The 27,821-nt window shown below is 39.8% G+C and overlaps 1 protein-coding gene and 1 pseudogene across 2 annotated transcripts in view; one reads left to right on the top strand and one right to left on the bottom strand.

Annotated features, from left to right (window-relative positions):
• Positions 1–4,592: 4,592 nt before the first annotated feature.
• LOC118846919 lies at positions 4,593–18,364 on the bottom strand (annotated as a pseudogene).
• Positions 18,365–25,438: 7,074 nt separating this feature from the next.
• The window catches only part of CLTC (clathrin heavy chain), a 75,650-nt gene continuing 73,267 nt past the window's right edge, over positions 25,439–27,821 (top strand). Inside the window, exon 1 of one of the 2 annotated variants that reach the window (XM_036757633.1) lies at positions 25,439–25,735. In XM_036757633.1, the coding sequence (XP_036613528.1) occupies positions 25,694–25,735 (42 nt within the window). In that variant the 5' untranslated portion in view covers positions 25,439–25,693. The remainder of the gene's footprint in view (positions 25,736–27,821) is intronic. The other variant, XM_036757632.1, reaches the window with a different exon arrangement.

Below are 27,821 nucleotides of genomic sequence, written 5' to 3'. Positions count from 1 at the left end.
CTTGTGTTGGGAACAGTATCCTAACTCTCCCTCCCTTCATTTAAAAAAGGTATTAAGTCATTTCAGTGATCAAATGTATTGTCATTTCAGAACAAACAGTTTTCAAAAGAAGAATTGAAAACTATTAACTACATGAGACAATGCTCCAACCCATTAATAAGAAAAGTGCAAATCAAAACTACTCTGAGGTTTCTCCTCATGCCCTGAAAATTGGCAAGAATAAAAAAAAAATGGCAATGATCAGTGTTAGAGGGGTTATGGAAGAATAGGTACACTAATACATTGTTGGTGGAGTTGTGACATGGTACAACCATTTTGGAAAACATTTTGGAATTATGCAAATAGTTACTAAAATCTCCATACCCTTTGATCTAGAGATTATACTACTAAGCATATACCCCAGTCATTAATAGGAAGAAAAGTTCTCACATTCACCAAAATATTTATAGCAGTGCTTTTTGTGATAGCAAAGAATTGGAAACAAAGTAGATGCCTATTAACTGGGGAAAGACTGAAGAAATTGTGGTAAGTGAATGTAATAGAATATTACTGTTCTGTAAGAAATAATAAATGTGATAAATACAAAGAAACTGGAAAAATCCATATGAACTAATGCAGAATGATGACAATAATGTAAATGGGAAGAACAACCACCAAAAAATTAGAAGTGGGGACAGTTAGGTGGTGCAGTGAGTAGAGCACTGGTCCTGGCATCAGGAGGACCTGAGTTCAAATCTGACCTCAGACACTTGACACATGGACTAGCTATGTGACCTTGGGCAAGTCACTTAACCCCAATTGCACTGCCCCCCCCCCAAAAAAAAGCAAAAAAAAATTAGAAGTGAATATCACAAAATTATGAAGAACATTCAGGGTTGAAAATAATAATAACAACAGTAGCTAGCATTTGCATATCATTTTCTATGTACCAGGCACTGTGCTAAGCATTTTATAGTTATTCTCCCATTTGATCTTCACAACAGCCCTGGAAAGTAGATGCTGCTATTATCCCCATTTTACAGTTGAGGAAATGGAGGTAAAAAAAAGTTAAAGTACTTGCCACAAATCACACAACTACTAAGTATCTGAGAATGAGTTTGAATTTAGATCTTCCTGCCTCCAGGAGCAACACTCTATTCCCTGCACCAGGCAGCATCCCCACCTGACACCTTTGCTGAGATACAAGGTCCACAAGTGTTGTCTATTGTACGTGTTTTCAGACTTTTTCATAAATTGATCACTAAATTGATTTTTTCATTTTTTTCTTTTATCTTTAAAAAAATACTATTTATTCCATGGTATGGCTTTCAGAGACGGGGAGAGATATTGGGTGAAACTATGTTGAGGTAAAAAAACCCATCAATAAAAACTTTATAAATAGCACTAATAAACCCACTCATTACATGTTAATATAAATAACATTTTTATGAAAATTAACAGTATTTTCCAAAAAAACTAATGAGAAGATTGGCATTGTTTTACTTTTTTTAAAAACACCTTTTTCACGTCTGGCTTAATGGAAGACAGTGGATTGTCATTTCTGCTTTTGAATTTAATCTTTTGCAATCTTGTTTTGGTTGAACTATATAAAGAAAATCTGTCTTCGCAAAGACATGTAATTGGAAAAGGGAGGCGTATTTTAATAGCCTTTCAGATACTTGTGGGTATTCTTCTTTGATACTATATCAGAACTTGAAAAGTGATATTTTCTTAAAGGTTAGTTGCAATGTGGAATGAAATCATATCACTTACCTTTTTGTATTGTTACATTAAAATCAACTGTTCTATTTTGCACTTTGAGTGGATCTTTTACCCATACATGATTTTGTAATATCATGCATTGTTCATTTGGGAAACGTTAGTTCACTGAGTTATGCAGATCTTCCAAATGCTGATACATTTTGTTATGTATTTATATATAATGAATAATGATATATATTGTATATCAATATATTCATTAATATATTTTTTAAAAAAATACACTACCATCTCATTAGAAAAGTATTTTAAATATTGGGAAGCTATCAAGTTCATAGCAAATACAAGTCTTCCGAATGTCTCATTTTCATTGGAAAGTTAGAATTTTATCATTGACAACAAATCCTGTCTGTTGTTTTTCCTTGAAGTAAGTCTTCCTTTGTCTGTTCCTGAGAAAATATCTGCCATACACCAAAGCACTAACCACAGTGTGTCTGTTGTTCTTCAAATAAAAATGGTGTTCCATGAAAAAAGTGACTAGTTTATGTCTCAACTCAAACAGTTGCACAAGGACTTCTCCTCAAGACAATATCTTTCATTATTCAGCAGAAGTGTATTATTCATGCTTCCCATTCCATCACATAGAATATTAAAAGGATGTGTGTTTAAGGCTTGAGAATATTAAAATTAATCATATTTTTACTTCATCAAGGACATTCTTAAGTGAAACTGGATTATTTTTTTTACAGTGATGAAAAATATAGTGACTGCTAGTACAGTTTGGTGTCACTGCCCAGACTTGTGCTAAAGTATCAACAGTTTTATCCACGATTGCTTTTGTCCCATCTTTGAAAATGAAAACACAGTAGTTGTTCCAGGATAAAGCATGAGATTCAAAAAAGTTGTTTAGTACTTTAAATATTTCAGCATCACTTGTGTTTGTTAACAACCACTCATCTAAAAGAAGATTTTCTTTAGTAATTAGTTGTTGCTGATATGGGATGAATAAAAGCAAAGCAGCAAATCCAGACACATCTGTAGATTTGTCAATTTGTAAGGCAAAAGTACAATTCTACTGATGAGCTAGCTATTAACTCAGTCTTCATGCTTGCACCTAGATATTTAATTCACAGGTCATTTAGCCTCTGGATAACTCCACTAACCTTGGAGACACCCTGGAAGGTCTTAGGGACTCCCAGGGTCCCTGAACCATACTTTGCGAACCACTGGTGTAGTGAATAGAGAAATGGACTTGGCTTCAGAGAGATTTAAAATCTAAGTCCTGTCCCTAATACATCCTGGCTATGTGACTCCAGTCAATGATCCCAGGCCAATTCTCTAAGGCTTTAAAAGCTTCAGAAAAGTTGCTGATCTGCATTGATAGGAGTTTCCCCACAGGGAATTCCTTACACTAATAAAATTACCGATGAAGACTGGAAAAAAAAGGGAGCAGGGTGAGAGGAAAGCAATTTCAGCCACCATGCTGGTCACATGATCCAAGTATATCCCACTGGCACTTCAAATTCGACATGTCTGAAATAGAAATCATTATGTCTCTCCCTTCTCTGGTTTATTGTCTACATAGCTGCCAAAATAATCCCTATTGTTTCTAAGATAAAAAGAGCATACTTATTAGCCTGGTATTTAAGGCATTTACAATCTGACTCCAATCTACCTTTTCAACCTTGTTTCACATTACTCTACAGATTCTATGTTCTAGCTAAATTGGATGACAAGCTCTTCCCTGTTCTTGACTGCTGACTCCTGCCTGTGTCATTGAGTCAATCTATCAATAAGCTTTTATTCAATGCTTACTATGTGCCAGGTAGTGAGTGTGCAAAAAACATTGGCTATACAAAGAAAGGCAAAAGCAAAAAAAAAAAAACAACCCTAAAAGAACAAACAAAAAAGCCAGTCCCTGTTCTCAAGGAATAGATATTTAGTGGAGGAGACAAATATGTATGTGTGTGATGTGTGTGTGTGTGTGTGTGTATATGTGTATATGTGTATATATATACATATATATATATATATATATGGCAGATAAAAGTAATCTGCAAGGGCAAGAGATTAGTGGCTGAGGGGACCAGTGAAAAGCCTTCTACAGAAGATGGTATTTGAACTGTCTTGAGGGAAGCCAGAGAAACTAGGAAACAGAGGTTGGGGAGGAGGGGGGAACAGAGCATTCTGAACGTAGGTTTGGGACAGAGTTGGGAGAGGGAGTGAAGTATTCCAGGAACTGCAGGTGGGTTTGTGTGTGGATCATAGAGGGCAAAGAGTAAGAATGCTAGAAAGGTGGGAAAGGAGCCAGGGTGTGAATGACTTTAAATGCCAGAGAATTTTTTATTTGATCCTGGAGGTAATAAGGAGCTAAAGGAGTCAGGATGTGTCATGTTCAGACCTGCCCTTTAGGAAGAACACCTTGGCAGCTAAACCGAGAATGGAGTGGGGTAGGGAGAGACTTAAGGCAGTGAGACCAGTTAGAAGGCTAATGTAGTAGTCTTAGAAAAAAGTGATCAGGTTCAAGCGAAGGTTTTTTAAGGATAGAAAGACAATTGGGCACGTTTGTTGGCAGCAGGGAAGGAGCCAACAGACAGGGGTGGAAGATAATGGGAATGATAGTGGGAATGATTTTCTGGAGAAGTCAGGAGGGGATAGGATTGAGGATACACATAGAGAGGTTGGCCTTGTTAAGGAGAAGGGCTTTCTTTATCTAAGGAGGAGATAATGGAGGGAGATGTCTGAGTGATGTGAGATGAACGGGGAGAAGGGCTATCCATCCATTTTTGCTTACAAGTACTTTTATTTAAAAATTAAATTTTCAAGGATGGTGGATTTTAAATTTTCAAGGCAGTAATATTCATGGATTACACATAGCCTTCAAAGGCAGTTAGTTACCTGTTCCTTCTAGCTTTATCATCTTCAACTACACAGTGTATTTGAGGTTTCTGGATGTCATATCATAGTCATTTATTTAGAAGATTCCTAGAAACAAGCTTGAATGCTCCTGATACATTTCTTCTATTTTGCCATATCTCTCTCATCATCCCAAAGAGGGAAGGCTTTGCAAACAATTTCAGGCTTTTTTGACTTCTTTGATTCACCCTGAACAAGACTTTCTTGCTTTATCTCCTTTGCTTCTTCACTCTCCTCTTTTTCATCAGTTCCAAAGAGATTCATGACTCCATCATCTTTGCTATAGTAGTTCTACTTCACATAGCATCTTCGGCATCAGCAAGTGCATATTTGCCCAAAGCCCTCTTTACTCCTGGCAAGCTAGTCTTTTGCTTTTCTTAAGACTTAATGTGGTTGCACCAACAGAGACCATGGTACAAGTGAGCATATGGTGGGCTTGAGATTGCACCAAATACTGAAATGTCAGTTGGAATACCTTTGAATGTAGCTCTTGTCTACAACTGCAGAGATTGTTGAAGTGCTAGAAACCTCCAGATTTCTTGATATCTTGGAAGTCTATGGCAGCAGGAATGATTGGGATAAGGTAGTGACAGTTCAGTTACAGGGGTAAAATGCCCTTCACAATGGCAGTAGGTCTGGGGTTAGGGAGTAGTGGAAAATTAGGTTGAAAGGTTGGGGGAGGGTCAAAATGGAGAGGTCCTTGAATGACAGGCTAAGGAGTTTGAACTTTTCCAATTGAAGGTTTTTGAACAATGGGATGACATAAACAAAATAATTTTAGAAAGATCATTTTGTCTAGTGGTACATAGGATGAATTAGAGGTGAACAGAGAGAGGAGATAGGGAGGCAGGTTAGGAGACTTTTAATAGTCTAGGCATGAGGTGATGATCAAGTCAGGAAAAAGAAGAGATAAATGTAAAAGATGTAATGAAAGAAATATTAATAAAGTTTGATAAGTGATTGGAGGTGATGGGGGCAGAGGGAGAGGGACAAGCCAAGAATGACTTGACTAAAGGTCTGGGCATCAGAAATGGAAAGTCCAAACTGAAAACTAATTTTTAGAGAAAGTTGAATTCAGGTTGAGAAATGCTAAGAGTGAGTTGATGGCAAATCATCTAGGTGGAAATAGTTGCCTACCAGGCATTTAAGAGTTTCTTGGCTATGGTTAAGGAGAGAAGCCTAGTTGGGAAGCATAGATTTTTAAATTCTTCAAAAAGAGGTAATCATGATTGAAGCCATGAGTCTTCCGTTTAAGTGTATGATTACCTGGGGGCCTTTTGAACTCTGAAAGCAGCTCACCCTTTCTCTTAATTCCTTATAGTCAAACCAAACTTTGATGAGAGGCACTTGTTAGGCAGTGGGAGAAAGAAAGACTGCTGTAGACTCTCATGCTTGGAATTCATGGTTTTTACAAAAGTTTATGATGCCATAGAAGCCACTCATTGGTCTTTTCTAGTCAAGTTGGTTCTTCTGAGGGCAAAAGGTCCCCTTAACAAATGTGTGTATAACCTAAAGCCAAGTTGCCTTTTGCTTTTAATAAATATTGTGCCATAATAAACATGCTGCTAATTTCCTAAAGCTAAATTAGATTTTATCTAAAAAGGTTTCACAGGATGTCCATTCACCAAGTTTTATGCTTTTCCCAATATTTTCCCTGGCTCAGGGCCTTCTAATGATTCCATTTATTTCATTTCAAGAAACCTCATTGCTCTTAGCTATGAGTTGCTTCAGAACTATAAAGGAAGATGTTATTATCCTAGAACTTTGCTGACAGGAAGTCTTTAATGTGAATTAGTCTCTTGTTGGAAAATGTTTTGAAATGACTTTAAAAAATTACTGGATATGCAGAGGTTTAATTTCATAATGTTAATTTGATGCATCCTAATGCTATTTTAAACCCATCCCCTCCCCCCCAGCTTTGACTTATACTGTTCTGCAAATCGTTTTATGCTGTAAAATAATAGTTTTGAAAATTATGGTGGTGTTGTACAGGTCTTTATCAGGGCCCAGAAACAAGAAAATGAATTTCCTGATCATTTTAAACTTCTTGCACAAATTGTCCATCACAGAAAAGTAGAAAGGGTTTTTGTTTCTCCTTTCCAACTAAGGTGGAGATTCTTAACCTCTTTTATGTGTCTTGGACCCCTTTGGCAGTCTGGTGAGCCTATGGATCTCTTCCCAGAATACCATTTTAAAATAACCAAAACAAAATACATAAGTTTACAAAGACAACCACTTATATTGAAATATATATATATACATATATATATATCAAATTTTTTTTTAAAAAATAAATCCATGGGTCCCAGGTTAAGAACCTTTCAAACTAAAGTTAAACACTGGTAGCATCCTAAATTTGACATTCTCTTCTCCACATTCCCCCAAGGATGGATGTCAAGAGGGCATAACTCTTGGAATAGCATCCAAAATAGTCTTAATTGATTCTAATTGATTCTTTTTAGAAGAATTAACTTCCCCCCTGCCCTATCCCTCCTTCCCTTTGGTGACAAAATAGAAGAGGATGATTTGTTCTCAATGTAGAGATTGTGGCCCAAGTCTTTTCTTTTGCTCTTAAAGGAAATGTTAATGTACCATGGAAGTACATATTGTTACAGTGTATATATGGTTCATGACATGAAATGGGCTTCTTGAACTAAGGTTAAGAACAAATCATGGGGCCAAATCACTGAAACTGAAATAAAATTGATAAATTGGTTATTTACAATATGCTTTTAAAAACTTATATTGTCTTTCATAGAATCTTTGAATTAGATGGGACCTCAAAGACCAATTAGTTCAAATTACACTTGAATAAGAATCTCCTCTATGTCACTCCTGCCATGTACACTCTCTATTTAAAAATCTTCAGTGATGAAGAACATGCCACTTCCTAAAGCAGCCAACTAACACTTCCCAACTTGTGAGGCTAGCCCTCTATCTGCCATGCCATATTTGTAAATTAACAAAATAGGTATCTACTACATGTGGCATACAATCTTGTTCTTTTGACACAGGTCAGAAAGGTTTGGGAATTATTCTGTAAATTTAAGAAACTAAGCATGTCCTTAAATTTCAGATGATAGAACTAATGAGAGAGACTTTTTAAAAATTTTTTTCAATTGAGATAACATTTTAGAAATTCCAGAAGTAATAAGGAAAATATTTTTAATGAGCTCTGATGTCTGGCTGGAAACTCTTCATAGCAGGAATATATTGTGTAAGAAAAGCATAGCACTGGTCTGTAGCAGAATATAGGCAAGTTGATTCATACTTTGAACCTGTGGATCAACATTTGAAAATTCTGCTTACATTGATTTTTCCTCTTTCTCTTTTTGTCAGTTTGCAGTTAGATTTAATTCTTTTCCCAGGAATTGAATTTTTCAGTTTTCCAGTATAAATAACCAGTAACCATATGAAGTCATGCAAAATATATTTCTATATTAGACATGTTGCAAAAAAAGCAAGAAAGATAAAGTTAAAAACAATTTATTTCAATCTGCACTCAGAGTTTATCAATTCTTTCTCTGGAGAGGGATAGTATTTTTCATCATGAGTCCTTTGGAATTGTCTTGGATAACTGTATTGATCTGAGTAGCTAAGTCTTTCACAGTTGATCATCACTACAATATTGCTGTTACTGTGTACAATGTTCTTTTCATTCTTCTCACTTTACTTTACATCAGTCCGTATAGGTCTTCCCAAGTTTTTCTGAAACCAATCTGTTCATTTCTTACATCACAACAGTATTCCTTACAATCTTATACCACAATTTGTTCAGCTATGCCCCAATTAATGGACATCCTCTCAATTTCCAATTCTTTGCCACCGCAAAAAGAGCAGCTATAAATATTTTTGTACATATAAGTCCTTTTTTTTCAGGTCATTTTAAAACTCCACACAGTATGGAAAGCCTTTTTATTTCCCAGAGGCTTGTGGAGATGAACTGATCAGAAATGCTGGTAGTCTGCAAAATTGTCTGAAAATAAATGGTAAGAATTTAGATCACCTAATTTCAGGTGTATTCATTTCTATGCCCTATGCATTTAATTAATATTTTGAATGAAGAATAGCAATGGTCTAGTAAACTCATATTTATTTTTATTCTAATCCATTAAAAACCAGAAATAACTAGACCAATTTTTTTTTTTGGTGTACTCATCTTAAATTGTATTTTTTTGAGAGAGACAAATGACAAACTGATATTAGGATCTGTGATCTTTGTCAGTGTGGTTACTATCTACCAGTACAAATCAAACCCTCTTTGACTCAGAGAGTCTTCAAAAGTTGTGGCAACACTTTTGTAATGAATGTGGCAACACTAGTCATGATCCTCATTGAACTTAGCTAGGCTGGTCCTTAGAAAATATACATAGAAAGTTCATTACCTGGCTTATCACTGAAATTTGTCCATTGTGGTAGGACCCACCAGAGTTTGAATTTTGCTGGCATAACCTTCAAGATCACAGGGTTGTCACCTCCATAATTGGAGAGAAGAAATAGAGTAGCACTTCAGTGAGATGAACTTTATTACAAAAAGTAATTTTCAGGACTTATTGTAAGATCTATATAGTGTCCTAAACCATCTATATCTATAGTAATGTATAATAATGTTTGATTTTCTAATACCCTGAAAGATCTTCGATTACCTTCCCTTCCATTAGTAACTTTTATTTGTGCCTTTTTAAAAATACCAGAATCATTTCCCAACATTCACCCCATCTACCTTGTAACAAGGAATATGCTTGACTTATGTCTTGTCACAGGATTTTGATGACTGGAAGAGAGAATAAAGCAGACAACTTTGTGCGAGTCTGCCTAGCTTAAATCCAATTGATGTACAAGTCACAACATCACCCTGTGATGTCATTAGTCCTTTTCAAAAAAAAATGAAAGATGAATGAACTAACTCATGAACCATTTTGGCTACTCTTTTTGTCAAGGATATGAGTAGCCATGTTCCTCTGCTAAACTCCAACCAAACCTCAAGATCTCGTTGTAGAAGTTTTTTCCTCTTCAAGACTACCTTTAAACATTCATTTTAACTTGATTTTTCAATTTTGAGGCAGTGGTAATAGTACAGAATTTAATACCAGTGCAATTTGTTCCAGTCCCAGAAAAATGATAATTTAAGTTCTTCAAATTGCTTTCCTCACAATGACCCTATGAGGTGGGTGGTGCATGTATCTCTACTTTACAGACAAAGAGACTGAGACTTAGAGAGAAGTGACTTGCCCAGTATCCCACAGTTAATAAACCTTAGAGCTAGGATTTGGCTATTTCAAAGTCCAGGCCAATGGTAACTCTGGGCATCTCAAAGTCCTTTAGGGATAGTGCTGGTCATTCACAATTCAAGTGCTTCATATTTATACTTTATATTTATACTTTGTAATGGATCTCTGACGCAGTTACTGTGGTTACTTCTTATACTAGTGTAGGTCATAACTTATAATGTCTTTCTATCCTGTGCATTTCTTATCTATATCCTCTTAGGCATCCTCCATAAGTTTTCTACCAAGGTCCTGGGGTCCCTTCTTGAGCTTCATCCAGAAAAGGTCTCTCCAAAGACTACAGTGGGAGGTCCTACTGCCACCCAGCCTGTTTTAATAGGACATATAGGCATAAACATTTATATATATATACATATATTATGTATGCGTATATAAATATAATGTATATATTTATTGAATATAGGACACATTAAGAGAATAGGGTTCAGTGATTTTGGTTACAAAGACTTGCATAAGGCTTTGGAAAAATCATTTTCTTATGTATGTGTTATCTATCCTTATATATTATACTACCCTCCTATGTCTTTCATATTACATAAAAGGGCCTACCCCACTTCCCAAAACACAGTAGGAACTCACTAAATGTTGACTGACTTGTGAATCACATGTGATGTTTGATTCCTTCCTGCGCTTTCAAAAAGAAAAAGAAAAGGTCTCACAGATCTATTCCATTTATCTTTCTGGAAAAGATAAAGACCTAGTTCAACCCTGCTATGATTTAAACCAGTTTCCCCAGGGATCTGAGGTGTTTCAAAGCTGCCAGATAAATAGCAAAACCATGTGTCTGAATACTGCTTTGATATAGAGACATTCGTCCATGGCAAGAATCTCCCAGAAACAATTCACAAACAGACCATTTCAATGCCACAGTGGTGGGCAATTCTCTAACATGAATCTCACTTCTCAGTCATTGAACTTTGCTGATCACATTTTGAATGTGTGAGTGGTGCTCATGCTGCTCTAGATGCTTAAAAGCATATATTTTTTTGGTGGGGCCCTGAAAGCAAAGAGCTACAAAGGAAATTAAGGCACCTCATAATGAAAGGAGTACGTGCCTGGTTCTTCACCCCCTCATTGTCACATATGTTTTAGTGGGGAGCAGCAGTCCTGAAAGTAGCAGATTAACCAACCAGTCCCTAGACTTGGCTAACTGTAATTGCTTTCTCCTGGAGTTTATATCAATGGTCTCTAATTGACAGGCTTTCAGTTAAAAGCAGATGTAGGCAAAAAAAAGGCCATTTATTTACTCAGTAACTTGGCCACATTGTTAAAACCTAGTCCTGAAACCCTAGACTTAGTAGGATCATTCACAGTAGCAATCAAATGTCCATGTTTGTAGTTTAAGTGCTTGATTATCAAAGCTTTTCTTTTCAAGTAGATTTAAAGCTACTGGCCTAACCAACCACTAGAACCTTTATTAATAAAATATCCTACTACATATGGAACAAAACAATGCAACCACTATTTAGGATCATGCCCCTTCTCTCTCACACACCTGGTCCACAGTAAAATTCCTACAATGAACAGTGTGTCCTAAGGGCAAAATTGGCAAAGAGATAAAGAATCTCTGCAAACAAGGACCCCAGGGCCCTATGGCCCCCATAGTATTATTTATATATTTTATTAGTAAAATTCAGACATTTACACTTTGGCTGTGTTCCACATTCCTCACCTGCCCCCCCCCCAAAAAAAACCTATTGTTTTTCCTGAGGGCAATAAGCATACTTTCTTTGTATTCTATTTTCTTATCTCCTAGAGTATTCAAAATAATGTCATTTGTATCATCTGATAATTGTTGACATTGCTTCAGTTTGGATCTGCTTTGACAAAAGAATCAGTTTCAGCACTTTGTTTTTCTACTTTCCAGGAAAAAAAAAACTCCCTAGAAATTTTTCCTCAAGCAAAATTGAAAATTTTAAATAACTAAAATGTAAGGCAAATGTCTTAAGGGAGTTCCCATATTGCTAACTGGCCTAAAATTTATGGAAATTACACAATTCAGATTTTTACATAAAACCATATAGCAATCCTTGCATCTGAATCAGTGCATATTGGTAGGTGTCCCAAGTAACTCTGATAAAAATATTTTTTGAAAATCTCTACATATTCTCTCTGGGAGATTTTATCAAGCTCCCATAGGTTCAATTATACTGGGCTCCAGTATAACATTTTCACCTGACTACTGGATATGTCCACCTGAATATTCCACAGGCGTCTCAAACTCAACAAGTCCCAAACAGAATTCATTTTATCCTTTCTCCTAAGACCTTAATGCACCTCTCTTCCTAACTTCCCTATTCCTGCTGAAAGTTTTACCATTTTTCCTCTCACTGGATTCGCAACCCCAGAGTATTCTTGGACTAAGCACTTTCCTTCACCTGCAACATTCAAGAAGTTGTCAAGTTTTATCAGGTCTATTTGTACACCTCTCACAATTTTCTCATTCTCCCCAGTCTCACAACCAACCTAACTGAAGCTCTCATTAGTTCTTGCTTGGACTGCTGCAATGCCTCCTCTTTACAATCTATACCCGTCCCCCCACCCCATTGCTATCTAATCATTATTCTTAAAAAGTAGATCTTTATCACTGACCTATTCAAGAAGCTCCTGAGGTTCTCTGTTGCGTCTAGGTTAAATACAAATTCCTCTGACATTTCAAAACTTTCACAATTTGCCTGAAATCTATGTTTCCTGATTGGTTACACTTTTACTTCCCTTCACAGACTTTAAAATCCATCTTCTGCCTCCATACCTTACTCTGGACATCCTGCATGCCCGGAATGTTCCCTTTTCACCTCTACCTCTTGGAACCCCTATCAGCATAAAAAAGTCTACCAGTGCCATGCCAGGAAACTGAATCGCTTCCATTTGAATTGTCTTAGGAAGATTCTGAAGATCACCTGGTAGGATAAGGTACCAGACACTGAAATCCTTACTCAAACTAAACTGCCAAGCATTCAAATTCTGCTTCAGAGAACACAACTCCGATGGGCTGGCCATGTTGTTCGAATGCAAAACATACGATTGCCAAAAAGACTGTTTTATGGAGAACTCACACAGGGCAAGCATTCACATGGTGGTCAGAAGAAGGACACTCTCAAGGTCTCTCAGGAACTTTGGAAATGATTGTGTCACATGGGAGACACTGGCACAGGACTGCTCAGCATGGCGTGCCCACATCAGAGAAGGTGCTGTGCTCTATGAGTGAAGCAGAATTGAGACAGCTCAAAGGAAATGCAGGATTTGCAAATTTAGAGAATCCACCCCAAATGTTCACATGGACTATTTGTGCCTGACCTGTGGTACAGCATTCTGAGCTTGCATTGGTCTGATCAGCCACAATCAGACACATTAAAACTTGACTCTAGCATAGTGATGTCATTTTGGTCTTCTTTGAGAACGAAGGACAACCACCACCACCACCACCACCACCATCACCACCCCTTGGAACCCTAGTTCTTTTCAAGGCTCAGGTCAAGTGCTCCCTGCTAAAAGAAGCCTTTCCTCACTTCCCTGGTTGTTAGTGCCCACCCCCTGTTACTCTGAATTTATTTATATTTTACATTTATCTGCGCTTTCCTACCTGAGGGGAAAACAACCCCACCTCCCAGTAGAATGTAAAACCTTCAAGGAACTATTTCATTTGTCTTTGTATCTCCTGTGCCTAGCACAATGCCCAACACAAACTAAATAGTTAATAAACGCTTGTTGAATTGAATTTAATTAATCTAAGTTATTTACATTTAGGGAAGGTAAAGCAAAAAATGGGAAGAATTTTGTCCTCAGCCAAGTCAGGCTTCTGCAAATGTCTCACAGCCAAAATTTCAAGGCACAAACTCCTATTGCATTAGATTGGATTAAACAGCAAGCAGCATCATTAGGAATTGGTAATGGAAAAATACTTCTTAATGTGGCAGAATCTTTTACATAGATGCATATAAAGAAACAAATACTTGACCAGAAGTTCTTGGCTTTTTGTGTGTGTGTCATGGACCCTATCTTAAAATAAATTTCTTTTTAAAAAATTCATAATCAAAGGAAATGCTAGGTTTCAGCCAGAGGTTAGTGAAAATAAAGACACATTTTTTCCCCATCCAAGTTCATGGACCCTCTGAGGACGCCAAGACACCCCGCACTAAATGGAGAAAGAACTGGATTTAAATTCTGACTCTGCCGCTAATTGTGTGACAGTAGGCAAGTCCTGAACTTTTGTTTCTTTTGCAATATGGCTATACATAACAGTTGTGAGGAAAATACTGCATAAACTGAAAAGCATTGGGTAGGTACTTGAGTTTCTCCAAGACCCCAGAAAACTTGGAATTGAGGATATGGGAACTCCTGAGTCATGGGATGAGCAAGTGGCAGATTAGACACTTTCTCCAAACCCCCTTTACTCTTAAAACTTCCAGAAAACAAATTATGTGCCAATTATAGGAAAAAGAAAGAACCCCATAGAGTAAAACACTTACAAAGTTCAGAACAAAGAAGACTAATCCTTAAAGTCCTCAATGACCTTGGGCTTCTGCCTGGGACTCACTTTGGGATTTTACCTCTCTTCCAAAGAGATTCTGCAAGTACACTCCATGCTGTTGCCAGCACCCCACGCTGAAACAAGTGGCAGACACTAATTGCCCAGCCTTGTCAGGAAGAAAGTGGGGGAAGAATGGAACTAAAAGTGCTGCCTTCTGACTGGGGCTAGTTGTGATAGGGATCCTTAAGATGCAGAGACTCTCTGTCCAGAATATCCTCCCTGCCTTGTGAGAAATGGAAGATGCAGATTCACTTCAGCCATAGAAGGAAAGAAGGGGGAGCAAGGGCAGAAATGAGGTAAGACCTAGCATGCATGGCTGCACTGGGACTGAAAGAAAAGGGTCTGAAATCTAGGTGGCCCAATCCTGTCCCCAGAGGCTACTCAGGGTAGAGACACAGGGTTGGTGAACCCTAAGTCCCCCAAAGCTGAAGGAGGCTGAGGCACTTTTGCAGCCCAGACTCAGGAAGGTTCCTACCAATAAAGGGGGAGGAGTCAGAAAGTAACAAAGGAAATAAGAGGAAATAATTTCAAGACAAATAATCCTCAAAAAAAAAAAAAAGGCCAGAATACAATAGATAAATTGAGAGGAATCTAAAACCAGAAGAATGTGTACTAAATCATCAAAACAATTATAAAAATTTTTTACCAAATATTACAAGACAGATGAAAGTGGTCCAATTCTTAATGAAAGACTACCAAGAGAGCATGAAACAAGAATCTTCAAAGTGGTCTCAAATCAATCAACAAGCATTTATTGTTTACTATATGTCACATACCATGCTAACCTCTGGGAATACAAAGAAAATAGTCTCTACTCTCAAGGAGTTTACATTCTAATGGAGAAGACAGGTACACAAATTGGTCCATACAGGATACATAGAGTAGATAGATGAAAGGTAGCCTTAGCAAGAAAGGGACTAGAAGTTGGGGGGATGAGGAAAGAAAGGCCTTCCTCCGGAAATAGTGCTTCAGCTGAGTCTTAAAGTAAGCCAAGGATTCTAAGAAGCAAAAGTGAGGAGAGAAAGCATTCCACTAATCAGGGACAGACATTAAGGACATTAAGATGGAAGATAGTGCATCTTGTGTTAGGAATGGCATGTAGGCCAGTATGGCTGGATTCCGTTGCACACAAGAGAGTTAACCAGTAAAAGAATGAAAAAATAGGAAGGGACCCAGTTGCGAATGTTTTTAAATGCCAAATAGGAGCTTATATTTTATTTTAGAGATAATAGAGGGCCATTAGAGATTACTGAATATGGAGGTGACATGGTCAAACCTACCCTTTCAAAAAAATCACTTTGGTAGCTGGATGGATTGGAGAGGGGAGAGACTTGAGGCAAAGAGCAAATTACATGATTTTGATAGTCTGTGCAAGAAGTGATGGAAGCCTTGAAATAGAGTTGTGGCTGTATAAGTAGAGAGAAGGGAGTATATAAGAAAGATGTTGGAGGGATAGAAATGAAAAGATTTTGCAACTGATTGGATATGTAGGTGTAGTAAGATGCATTAAGGAAGACACTGAGAAAGGAATTCCATAGAAAATGAGGAATGAATATAGTTCAGAAGTTAGAGTGTTCAAAGAAGAATTTTAAAACTCAATTAGAAGAATAGAAAAAAATTGAATGTGGATTTAGTGTTTAAGCCTCCTTAAAGAGGTAAAAAAAGAGATGAATAGTTTTGGAATATCGAAGCATAAGAAAGCATGGCAGAAGGAAGGCAGAAGGGAAGCAAAAGGCAACAAAGTTAAAATAACACATGAACCCTATACAAGTCAAAACAATTGACTTTGAAGACAGGATGTGCAGAGACATCCTAAGGATGTCTCCCAGAAGAATATGATAAATCAAAATCATAGTGCAGGAAATAACACAATAAAACTACACAGAATTTTGGACACAGAAAATAAAACACCACTCAAAAGAGTCTACACATTGTGATTAAAAACAAAACAAAACAAATGAACAAAAAAACCCCTCAAATCTTGTTCTTTAAATTCCAAAACATGTAGAGGTTAAATTAATTTGAAAAAATATTTTACTTTTCATACTGTACAATAATTTTTCCTAATTTTTCTTATATTTTCTTGTTATAAATTTGATAAATGTTAATATAAGCATTTTCAATATAAGGAACATAAGAGGATTGTATACGACACTATGAATCTCAACTATTTTCAACTCATTTTTTAAAAAAGTTGAATTTAACATATTTTCAACACTAATTTGCTTGCCTGTTCCCTTCTAAGCTTCCTTCTGCTCTCTTCTGTGTATTTTGTAATGGTCCACTGATTTTTTTTTTTAATATTAGTATCATCAAGTCCTACTCCTCCCCATCCCCATAAAAACCCTTCCTTGTAACAAATAAGTACAGTTAAGCAGAACAAATTCATATTTTGACCATGTCTAAAATGTCTTATTCTGTACCTTTAGTCCATCACCTCCATGTGAAGAAGTGGGAAGCATAAGACATCGTCAGTCTTTTGGAATAGTGGTTAGTAATATTACATCAATCATAGCTAAGTCTTTCACAGTTATTTTCTTTTATAATGTTTCAGTCACTGTATAAAGTTTTCCTATTTCTTATCAATTCAGTCTGCATCAGTTCATACAAATATTCTCAGGTTTATCTGGGCCCATCCCTTTTATGTTTTCTTTGGATGCAACAATATTCTATTACATTTATATACAATCTTTGCGTGTTATAGTCAGCTTTGAAATCAGATACCTGGGTTCAAGTTCCACTTCTGATATATACTAGCGGTGTGATCTTGGATATGTCACATAACTTCTTAGTGCTACAGGTAACTCTTTATAAGTTGTAGAAGCATGGATTTGTATTGGTAGAGAGTTTCCCCATGTGGGAATTTCCGATACCAATGAAATCACAGATACAGTCCCTATCCTCTATCACATTGATGGGGTGCTCGGGCCCCAGCCCTAAGATCATATCTCTGGAAGCCTTCCAATTTCTCAATAGGCCCCTGAACTGTGACAAAATTTTCTCCTGTTGCAGAACAGAGGGGTGCGTAGCCCAAGGATTTTTGTCACTGGCTGGCCCAAGGACTCTTCTCACCAGATCCCCAAGGTGCATGCCTCTGACAATTCCATCAATGTCTGGTATACTCCCTACACTTTCCCATCCATAGCTCCCAAAGATACCTGGATCCTTAGATTACCTAATTAGCATCCCTGGCATTCCTTTCCCATGCCCCTTTTCCACACAAATCCCAGCACCACCCTCAGTCTCTTAGGTTCCATAAGGACCCTTGCTCGCTTTTGCTAAGGCATTACAATAAACTTTTTGCCACTTGACTAAGAGAAGGCTTGAGTGTGTGAATTCCTTCCAGGCAACTCTGCCTAGGCAATCTCAGGGTTCTAGCAGCTGGAAATCTCTTCAATATTGCATAATACATTTAGCCATTCCCCAATAGATGGATATCCACTTTGTTTCTATTACTTTCCTATAACAATAAGTGCTGCTACAATTTTATACAACTCAAGTTCTTTTTACTTTGAAATCTTTGTGGGGAATGTGTGTGTGTGTGTGTGTGTGTGTGTAAAATGCATAGTGGTGGTAGTGCTGATTAAAATAGTATGCAGAGCTTATTCACTCTTGCTTTCCAGAACGGTTGGATTACTTCACAGCTCCACCAATGGTGCTTTAGTGTGCCTGTTTTATTCTATTTTTTCCTATTTACTCAGATTTTCCTGGGAATAGCTGCTGCTAAAATTGGAAGTCTTTAGCCCATTTACTAAGGGTTGGGCTCACTTTCTTGGTGCAACCCCTCTCCCAGACTCTGCAGGCTTCTGGACATTTTTTTTTTAAAGCCAAACAACCTACTTTTGTTTTCTTCACTGTTGTTTCATACGGTGTCTTCTTTAAATCTTTCATGAGGTGTGTTGGAGAGCTGATCTTCTCTATATCCCTTCATGTTGTCACATTAATTGGACACAGTATCCATGGGATTTCATGGGAAGTTTGAGATCAATTTGTTGATCGTTTCCACAATGATTGCGTCATGGGGTAAAGGCTGTAGGTACTGAGCCTTGGTTCTCTGACTGATTTTCTGAGCTTGACAATAGCACTGGAAGTGTGGGGATGCAGAGGGGACCTTGGAAACGGACAAAAATACTTGCTGGGTCACACTTTTCCGGGGTAGGTAGGGGCAAGGGGGTAGGAATTAAAAAAGGTACCTGCATACAAGCCTTATCTCACAAAGTATTTAAATTTAGTGATTTTTATGACAAGCAAAAATTCTATAAGTAGAGAGGAAAAAGATGTCAAAATACAAAGGAAAGAGAATTAGATTAATATAAGATTATTTCAATTTGACAAGAAATTGTGGAACTTAAATAGCATAGTCTGAAAAGCAAAAGACCTCAAACTACAACTCAAAATGATACAATTTGCTAATCTGAGACTCATCATCAATGAAAATTTAACAAAAGAATGATATGTAGGCATTTTTGCAACAAAAAGCTACATATGAAAAGATCTGATTTGCTGCTGGAGATGTCAGAAAATTGGAACACTAATGCATTATAGTTGGTGGAATTGTGAATTGATCCAACCATTCTGGAGAGCAATTTGGAACTAGGCCCAAAGGGCTATAAAAAATGTGCTTACCTTTTGGCCCAGCAATACCACTTCTAGGTCTGTATTCTAAAGAGAGCATAAAAATGGGAAAAGGACCCACATGCACAAAAATATTTATAGCAGCAATTTTTGCGGTGGCTAAGAATTGGAAATTGAGGGGATGCCTATCAATTGGGGAATGGCTGAACAAGTTGTGGTATATGAATGTAATGGAACAGCATTGTGCTGTAAGAAATGATGAGCAAGCAGACGTCAGAAAAACCTGGAAAGACTTATGTGAACTCTGAGTGAAGTGAGCAGAACCAGAACATTGCACACGGTAACAGCAACACTGTGTGATGAATAACTTTGATAGACTCAGCTCTTCTTAGCAATGCAAGGATCTAAGACAACTCCAAAAGATTTATGATGGGAAATGCTATCCACATCCAGAAGAAGAACTGTGGAGTCTGAATGCAGATCAGAGCAGACTATTTGCTCTCTTTTTTTTGTTTCTTCTTTCTTGTGGTTCCTCCCATTGGTTCTAATTCTTTACGACATGACTAATGTGAAAATATGTTTAATATGAATGTGTATGTACAGCCTATATCAGACTGCATGCCCTCTTAGGGTGAGTGAAAATTTGGAACTCAAAATCTTATGGAAGTGAATGTTGAAAACTAAAAATAAATAATTAGTTGTAATAATAAGTAGCTTTATTGTACTATATCATGGAAATGCTTGTTTTATTCCATAAATTAAAAATAAAACTTATTTTAAAAAAAGGAAAAAAAAGATTTGATTTGCACAACACCCCAAATAACACAAATACAAGGTGAAACACCTCGTTTAAAGGTCTTGTTTTCGTTTCCAAGAGAATTGGGGAAATGGACAAATGCGCTAGAGTCACACCACTTGATTTGCTAAAGGAGGCTGAATGCAGTTTTTTAAAAAAAATTTTTTTGGAGGGCGGATTGGGGTTAAGTGACTTGCCCAAGGTCACAGCTAGTAAGTGTCAAGTGCCTGAGGCTGGATTTGAAATCAGGTCCTCCTGACTTCACTGCCAGGGCTCTATTCGCTGCACCACCTAGTTGCCCCAGAGCATCGGTTTTAAAAAGCATTTCTGTTCTTGCTCCATAATGTGTGGTGTGTAACTCTGTCCTCATCTGAGACTTCCAGTGAGGGCGTGGAAGGTCCCTGGTGCTTTCTTCTAGCCCAGCAGAAAAAGCAGCTGCTCCTACATGGCACAGCGTGTGTCCGTGCTGCTTTGTGTCTTTCCCTGAGCAGAGATTAGTGAATAGCAGTCCGGAGATAGGTAAGCCTAGTCTGTCTTTGGAAAGTCGGGTCTCTCAGTTCCAACCGACTGGTAGCAGAAGTTTCTGCCATTGAGAGGATGTCTACTGACAGGAAAAAAAACCCAAACCTTGGCTTGCCAGAAGACAAGGACCTTGAGGGAATTATTTAGACAGCATGGATACTGAGTGACAATGAAGGATATGGTACCTGTCAGATTAGTGATCTACAGCAATCTTAGCAAGGCCATCAAGCTACATTATTCCTGACCTCAGTGGTGAGGTCATTCTTTATCCTAGCCATTTATTTCTAGCCACCTCGGCACTGTGGGTAATGCCTCCCCTGCCTTGCTCTGGAAATAAGCATTGGAAGTAATTCCATGCCTTTCTTTGTTTCTGCAAAGGCTGTGTCAGTTGAACTATCCTAATGATCCAATTACCATCCCTGTGCCTTCAGACTATAATATCCCTCCCTGGTTACCATTCCTCTATTTTGGTTGTGATCTCCTATTTTAATGCCCTTATTGAATATAGGGAATATTGGAATTTTGTATTTGTATCCCCAGCATTTGGCACAGTGCCTGGCACATAGGGAATCCCTAAATACTTCTACATTTATTCACTAAATATTCAAAACCACTTATTAAACTCCTATTATGTTCTGTGTATTGGTGATACAAAGACACACAAAATGAAAGTCCCTGTCCTCAAGGGCATTCTAGTGCGGGTGGGGGTGGAGTACATATATAGTCTCACATAAAGCAAGGAGTAAAGAAGAAAAGGAGAGATCAGGCAGAGTACTGAAGAGTAGCAGCTAAGAAAAGGAAGGCAGAAGAGATGACATTTGAGCTGACCTTTGATGGAAGAAATACCCAAACCAGAGATTGCATTATGGACTGAATGTGCAAATGCACGTAGCCCAGAAGTAAAATAGAGAGTTGTCCAGTTTGACTGGAATGTAGAATGTACAAGGTAGGTAATGTAAGGGGGGAAAGGTAGGTTGAAACTAGATTGTGGAGGATGAAGGCATAAGTCAGTTGGTCAATAAACATTTAATCCGTGCCTACTATGTAGTAGGCACTGTGCTAAGCACTGGGGATACAAGATAAGGCAAATTGGAATTAATTGGCGAGGGAAGGGACCAGAATTAAGGGGGATTGGGAAAGGCTTCTTGTAGAAGGCAGGATTTTAGCTAAGACTAGAAGGAAGCCAGGAGTTGGAGGTAAGGAGGGAGAGCCTTCCAGGCATGGGAGCCAGGGGCAGTGAAAATACCCAGAGTTGGGATATGGAGCACTGTGTTTGAGGAACAGCAACAAGTCAGTGTCATTGGATTACTGAGTAGTTAGGGAAGAGGGAGGTATGAGGTGTAGGAAAACAGGAAAGGTAGGGAAAAGGGTAGGTTATGAAAGACTTTGAACATCAGAGATATTCCTTGATCCTGGAGGTGATAGGGAACCACTGGTTTACTGAATAGGGGGATGAACTGGACAGGCCTCAACTTTAAGAACACCGCTTTGATGGTTGGAGGATGAACTGAAGTAGAAGAGAAACCAGCCAGCAAATGATTGCAATAGTCCAGGTGTGAGGTGATGAAGGGCCTTTGGAGGGTGGTAGCAATGCCAGAAAAGAGTGTATATAAGTGAGATAAGTTACCAAGGTAGATAAAATTGACAGGCTTTGGCAAGAGACTGGATGTAGTGTTGAAGGAAATGAGTAGTTGACAGTAACACCTAATGGAATTTGAACTCAGGTCTTCCTGACTCCAGGCCCAGCACTCCATCCATTGTGCCACTTAGTTACCTCAGTAAGAGGCTGCTGTACCCTAAATAGTAGTAGGGATAGTTAGGAAGAAGGGAGGGTTCGGAGGGAAAGGAACAAATTAAGAAGTTTACAGAAGCAACTGAGAACCACTGAAGTGTTCTGAACATGGAATACCATGGTTAGACTTGTGTCTGACTATTTTGGCATCTGGGTGGTACAATTGCGAAGTGGGAGATTGCAAGCAGGGAATCTAATGCCATTAGAGTTGGACTATATTTTGGGTGAGAGGTGAGAAAGTTTTGGACTAGGGTGGTTGCAGTGGGGATGGAAGATGATGGATAAAAGAGATGAGCAACTGGGTGGATTTAGTAGGTAAGGAAAGAGGATGTTAAGAATTTAAGAGATTGGGAAGATCATGGATTTTGACGTGGGAGGGACCTTAGGAGAAATCTTATTCAATTCCTTCATTTCACGGGTGAGAAAACCAAAGCTCATGATTTGTCCAAGGTGATACAAGTAGTAACAGGTAGCATTTGAACCCAAGTCTTTTGTTTTCTGAACCATAATATTGGATGGCGGGACAGGTTTTGGGGTTGGAGAAGAGTGGCAAAAGTAAGTTTTAGAGGTATCAATGGCAGGCAGCAGGTGCTGGGTTCAACTATTATTATTATTTTCAGGTATTTGGTCCAAGAATGCAACTTGGCTTTCTGCCACACAAATCCTTCCTGCATCCGTTAACAAGGTGTTTGCCTGATACAGCTCTTGGTCCCTATTTCAGATTTCTTTATCATACGAAAGACTGGTCTATGTTTGGAAATATGTAAGCCCAATCAAAACGCAAAATAACACATGAATCATAGAAAACCTTGTTTCAATCCAAGCATGTTAATTTTGTATATAATACATTTTGAGTTCCTAAACCAATATAACAATTTTAAATTAATAAAGGGCACTAAAAGATAATACTGATTAACTTCCTTTTCCTCAAGAAATTAACTCTAAAAAGCCTCTACCCACAAAATATTTTTCCCATGATTTCAAAATTTCCAGACTGTACTAAGATAAAAGGAAGTCTAATTTCTTCTACTCCTTACAAGATTCCTAGCTTCCTCAGCTTGGGCACTTTCTCCACTGACAAGGGTTATAACCACTCTACATTTCAGATCATTCTGAGTTGCTGTTGCCTGTACTTGATGGGCAATCTTTTGGTAATAGACCTGTCCTCATTTTGCTAGGATAGTTGATGACAGGCTGTATATAGTTGGGCTCACATCCATAACATTTCCAGTTTTCGAGAAGTTGCCAGAGCTTGTACTCTGCTGGCAGAGACCTTCAGGAGCTGAAGTTCGCATCCCATGCGGCAATGAGGGATTTTGGTGCATGTGTAGCATCTGCATTAGAGAGAGCTATAGTTTTCACTGCTATAAAGATGTAGAAGTTTGAGATTAGTACAGACCCTTACTTAGGCAAGTCATCTCACCTATTTTAGCTTGTTTCTGCATAGGTAAAATGGGGAAATGAGTAACTACCTTCAAAGAGTGGTTAGGGAGAAAGTGACTTATAAACCTCCTATAAACCTCCCTCCAAGTGCTATATAAATGTGAGTCACTACAGAGTATCCAAATCATGTAGTTCAGAAGATTCCTTGTTTAGAAGGTACTACATTATGTTCTCAAGCTGGAAATGAAGAATGAAATTCTTGATGGCTATCCAGTCCCCTTCCTCTCTGGGCACAAACTGCACCATTAAAAGTTATTCACGTGATTCCCAATGTCCCTTAATTTATTCTAAATCTTTTTTGTGCTTAATTTAAATCCCTGTTACAATTTATGCCACATCTATATGAGCCCTATATAGAGTGAGGTGAATTCACAGAATAGGAGGAAGAATTCAGGTAAAATCGCATTTTCACATTTGGTGAAGTGCTCAGAACTTTAAATGATTCCAAGCAGCTTATTGCCATTGGCTGCTTTATATGCAATATATAATAAATTATATTCTGTTCGAGGTGCAGGTATGCTCCACCACTAACTACTCTCTTAAAGAGGTTCACAGAACAAGACACTTTGCAATCGGTTAATTCTAAAGATAAGGAAACCAGGCCCAGAGAGGATAAATGACTTGCTTAAGGTCACAAAAGTGGCTAGGCAGCTTGGTAGTGTTAGATCTGAAATTAGGAAGATCAGAGTTCAAATTCAACCTCAGACACTATCAGTGTGATCCTGGGCAAGTAACTTAAACTCTGTCTGCCCTGTTTTCTCATCTGTAAAATAGCACCTGCTTCTCAGGATTGTTGAGTTATTTGTAAAGTGCTTTGTAAACCTTAAAGCGCTATATATATATAAATGCTAGCTATCGCTAGTGAGAAGGGATTTGAACACAGGTACTCTTTGATGCCATATCCCTAATCTACACTGATTACAAATCCCGTGCTTCCCCTATGGGCCCTCTGAAGCAATACCAGAAAATCCTGGCTCGCAAGGTCCACAAGGGCAAGGATCAGGTCTTATTTAAATAGCTTCCTCCTTCCATCCACACCTAGTCTAGTGCAGGCCCGGCCAACTCCCCCTCCCCCCACCATCCACAGCAAGAGCTCAGCTGAAGGCGGGCTATGGAATGAATGAATGAATGAATGAATGAGGGACAAGCCCGGACTGCGACCTGGGCCTCAGTTTCCCAGACTGGGCGGGTGCATTTGGATTTTAATCTTCCCGAAGGGCACCCACCCTACGAAACTAGGTGGGGGCGAGCTGGTAGCAGGTTGGGCTGAAGCCGGGCCCCCGCGCCCGCCCTTCCAGGCGCAGAGGCGGTTTTCCTGAGTCACGGGGAGAGGTGGGAGGCCGGCTCGTTGGATCACTTGCCTGCCGGAGCCCCGATCTCAGCCAGGCGATCCGCGGAACACCTGGCCCCCACCGGACCGAGCCGCCGCCGCGGCTTCCGTGCCCTGACCCCCGCGCTCAACGCTCTACACTCCCCCCACCCCGCCCCCTCCAGCAGCGGCCGAGCTACTTGCCCTCCCTTCCCGTATCACGTGTACCCGGAAGTGTGGGAGGGCCCCCAAACCGCCCACGGAAATGACGTTGATCCACCCTAGTCGCATGATGTGGCAAAATGCAAAAAAAAAAAAAAAGAATGGGGGTTGGGGAGGAAAAGTGACAGGGAGGGGAAAGTGATGAGTTCAGAAAATAGTCCCTCGGGGTCCTAGGGGACTACGACGCTGGCCAGAGCAAAGAGGGCCGGCTGGCTTGCGCACTGCACTCCGAATTCCTGCGCCTGGCCGGGCGTCGTCTTTCTGGGGGAGGGGTACATAAGGCGGAGGGAGTACTTTGCACTGAGGCGGGTCGCAGTGCTCTCTCACAGATCCCTCCGCCGGGCTCAGCCGTTTCCGGAGTCTGCGCTGCGCCCGGTTCCGCCATTGCGGCTCTCCCAGCCCCAGGAGCCTCCGCCCCCGGCCCGAGCTTGTCCGTCCGTCCGTCTGCCTGCCCGCCAGCTACCCCCCCACGCCTGCACCCCCAGAGAGCAACCTCGCTGCACCCGACCTTCCCCCTTCCCCTCCTCCCCCCCGGAGAGCCCCGGCGGCCTCAGCCCCGCAGCCTCAGTGACAGGAGGAGACAGGAGCCCCCGGCAGCGCCATGGCCCAGATCCTGCCCATCCGTTTCCAGGAGCATCTCCAGGTGCGGCCGCCGCCCGCCAGGGCTGGTGCGGGGGCCCGGGCCTGGGGCGGGGGGTGGTTGGTGCGGGGTGGGTGGCTCCAGGCCTGGCCCGCAGAGGGGGTCCGGCTGGGGCCGGGGCGGGAGGCGAGGAGGAGGGAGGGGGCCGCGGTGGGGGAGTTAGAGACGGAGCCTGCGATAGGGGAAGGGGGCGAGGACTGTGGCCGTGCCCTGGCGTCAGGTGCTGCGCACCCGCGGCCGGGCAGGCCCTTCTTTTTCTCCTCCAGGAGTCGCCTCCCCCACCTGAGGGCAGCGGGGTGGGGGGGTTGTCACCTCCTGTTTCTCTTTTCTCTTTTGCACCTTCCTATGTTGGCGCCCTGATATGGGGGGGGGGTGTGTGTGAAGGAGGTGGAGGAGGAGCAGCACCAGCGGCGACGGCTCTTTCCCTCCTCCCTCTGCGGCTCCCTGCGACGGGAAGGGCACCTTTCAAAGGGGGAGGGGGAGCTGTCTGCCTCTCGTCTTCCCCCAACCCATTGGGTATGGAAGGTCACAGCTCCTGGACCCCCCAAAAAAGGGAGCGTGATGACTTGGGCCTGTGTCTTCCGGGCACACCGTGGGGCCAAGGTCTTGGGGGGGGGCATGTTCCCCCTCTGCATGGAGAAACTAGAAGGCGTGACTCCAGCCCTGGTTCCAGGATCAAGAATGACTGTATGAGACGTCCAGGGTCACTGAGGCCTGCTGGAAATTGAGGCCAGGTTAAGCGCTATGGAGCTGGGGGCATCCCATGGAGGTTATCTCAGAATGGAACAGGGCCCCCAGGTGGAGAGAATCTAGCTTTCCATTGACCTGCAGAGTCCCTGAGCCCTCACTGTCATTTAGTTTACTGGGACCTCCCCAAATGTTAGGAGTCTTTCAAACAAGGGCTTGTGTCGGGAGATACAGGCTGAGCTGGCCCAGTGTCTGCTGGCAGGTGCATTACAAAAGTGGTCTAAGATAGGACTTTCAGCCTATTTTCTTGGAACTCCCTCTACCTACATCAGCCTGTGTCACCTTGACTGAAACCATGTCTTCCCAAATGAACAACCTGCAGAAAATGTTTCATTTTTCCCCCCTGTATTTAAAAAACTATTTAGAAAGACTAAGGAAACAATGGTGCTTGGAACAAAACTTAGTCCAAGCTTTTCTAATCATGGTTGGAATAAAGCATTCTATGCTGTAACAATACACTTTGGCACCAAAGAGATAAAAATCTTAACAGGATTTTAAGGGTGGAATGAATGAAGGAAATTTAAATGTCTTATTTTTAGGTTCAGACAGGGTTATCTTGTGAAAATGGAGAATTCACGTAGAATTAGATTTTCTGCAGTGCAGTTTCTCACACAGATGTATGTAGAACATACGTTTTAAAAAAGCAGGTGTATCTGGCATCTTTTTTAACTGCAGAAGTAAAGCCCACTAGATAATCTGAACCTCAACCCTCTTTTTTTTTTTTTTTTTCAAGTTTGGCAGTAGTAGAACAATACCCACTAACCTACTTATTTAGTAAAAATGTACTGGGTAGTAGAAGAAAGGCTTTAAAAAATGAAAACTAACTCCTACTCATTGATTATTTATAGGCCAGGTATATCACCACTGAAATTTAGTTTGGATAGGATAGCCAAAAATAGATGCCTTGGATTTTTTTTAAATGTTATTCGCAAGGCTGCTTTTATACAGTTTTGTGCAATATAATTTAAAAGTATATAGGACAGTAAGTTTGCAACTTCAGTAATTCAGGATAATTTCAAAACACATAAGAAGACCTAGATGAAACAGTTTATTAACAGTACTTTTGGTATAGAGGCTGTTTAACCTTTTTAAGATGTTTGAAAAACTAACTATAACTTGATTTCTATAGCCTTAAGTTCATTGACAGGCTTTAGGTCTATCAGCAAAGGTTTTTTAATTACTGTGAGAAGACATTCCAAGCATTGGAGAGAGGTGGTTAATCAATTTGACCACTTATGTGTAAGGTTCTCTTGGAGCAGAAGGTTTCCTTTTGGGACAGAAAGTGGGGGAAAAAATCCTTAGTTAGCTACTACTCCCAACCTTCAAACCATTGCTCTTTTTC

Source organism: Trichosurus vulpecula, chromosome 4 (assembly GCF_011100635.1).
Source record: "Trichosurus vulpecula isolate mTriVul1 chromosome 4, mTriVul1.pri, whole genome shotgun sequence".
NCBI lineage: Eukaryota > Metazoa > Chordata > Mammalia > Diprotodontia > Phalangeridae > Trichosurus > Trichosurus vulpecula.
This window is presented reverse-complemented; position numbering and strand designations above follow the sequence as displayed.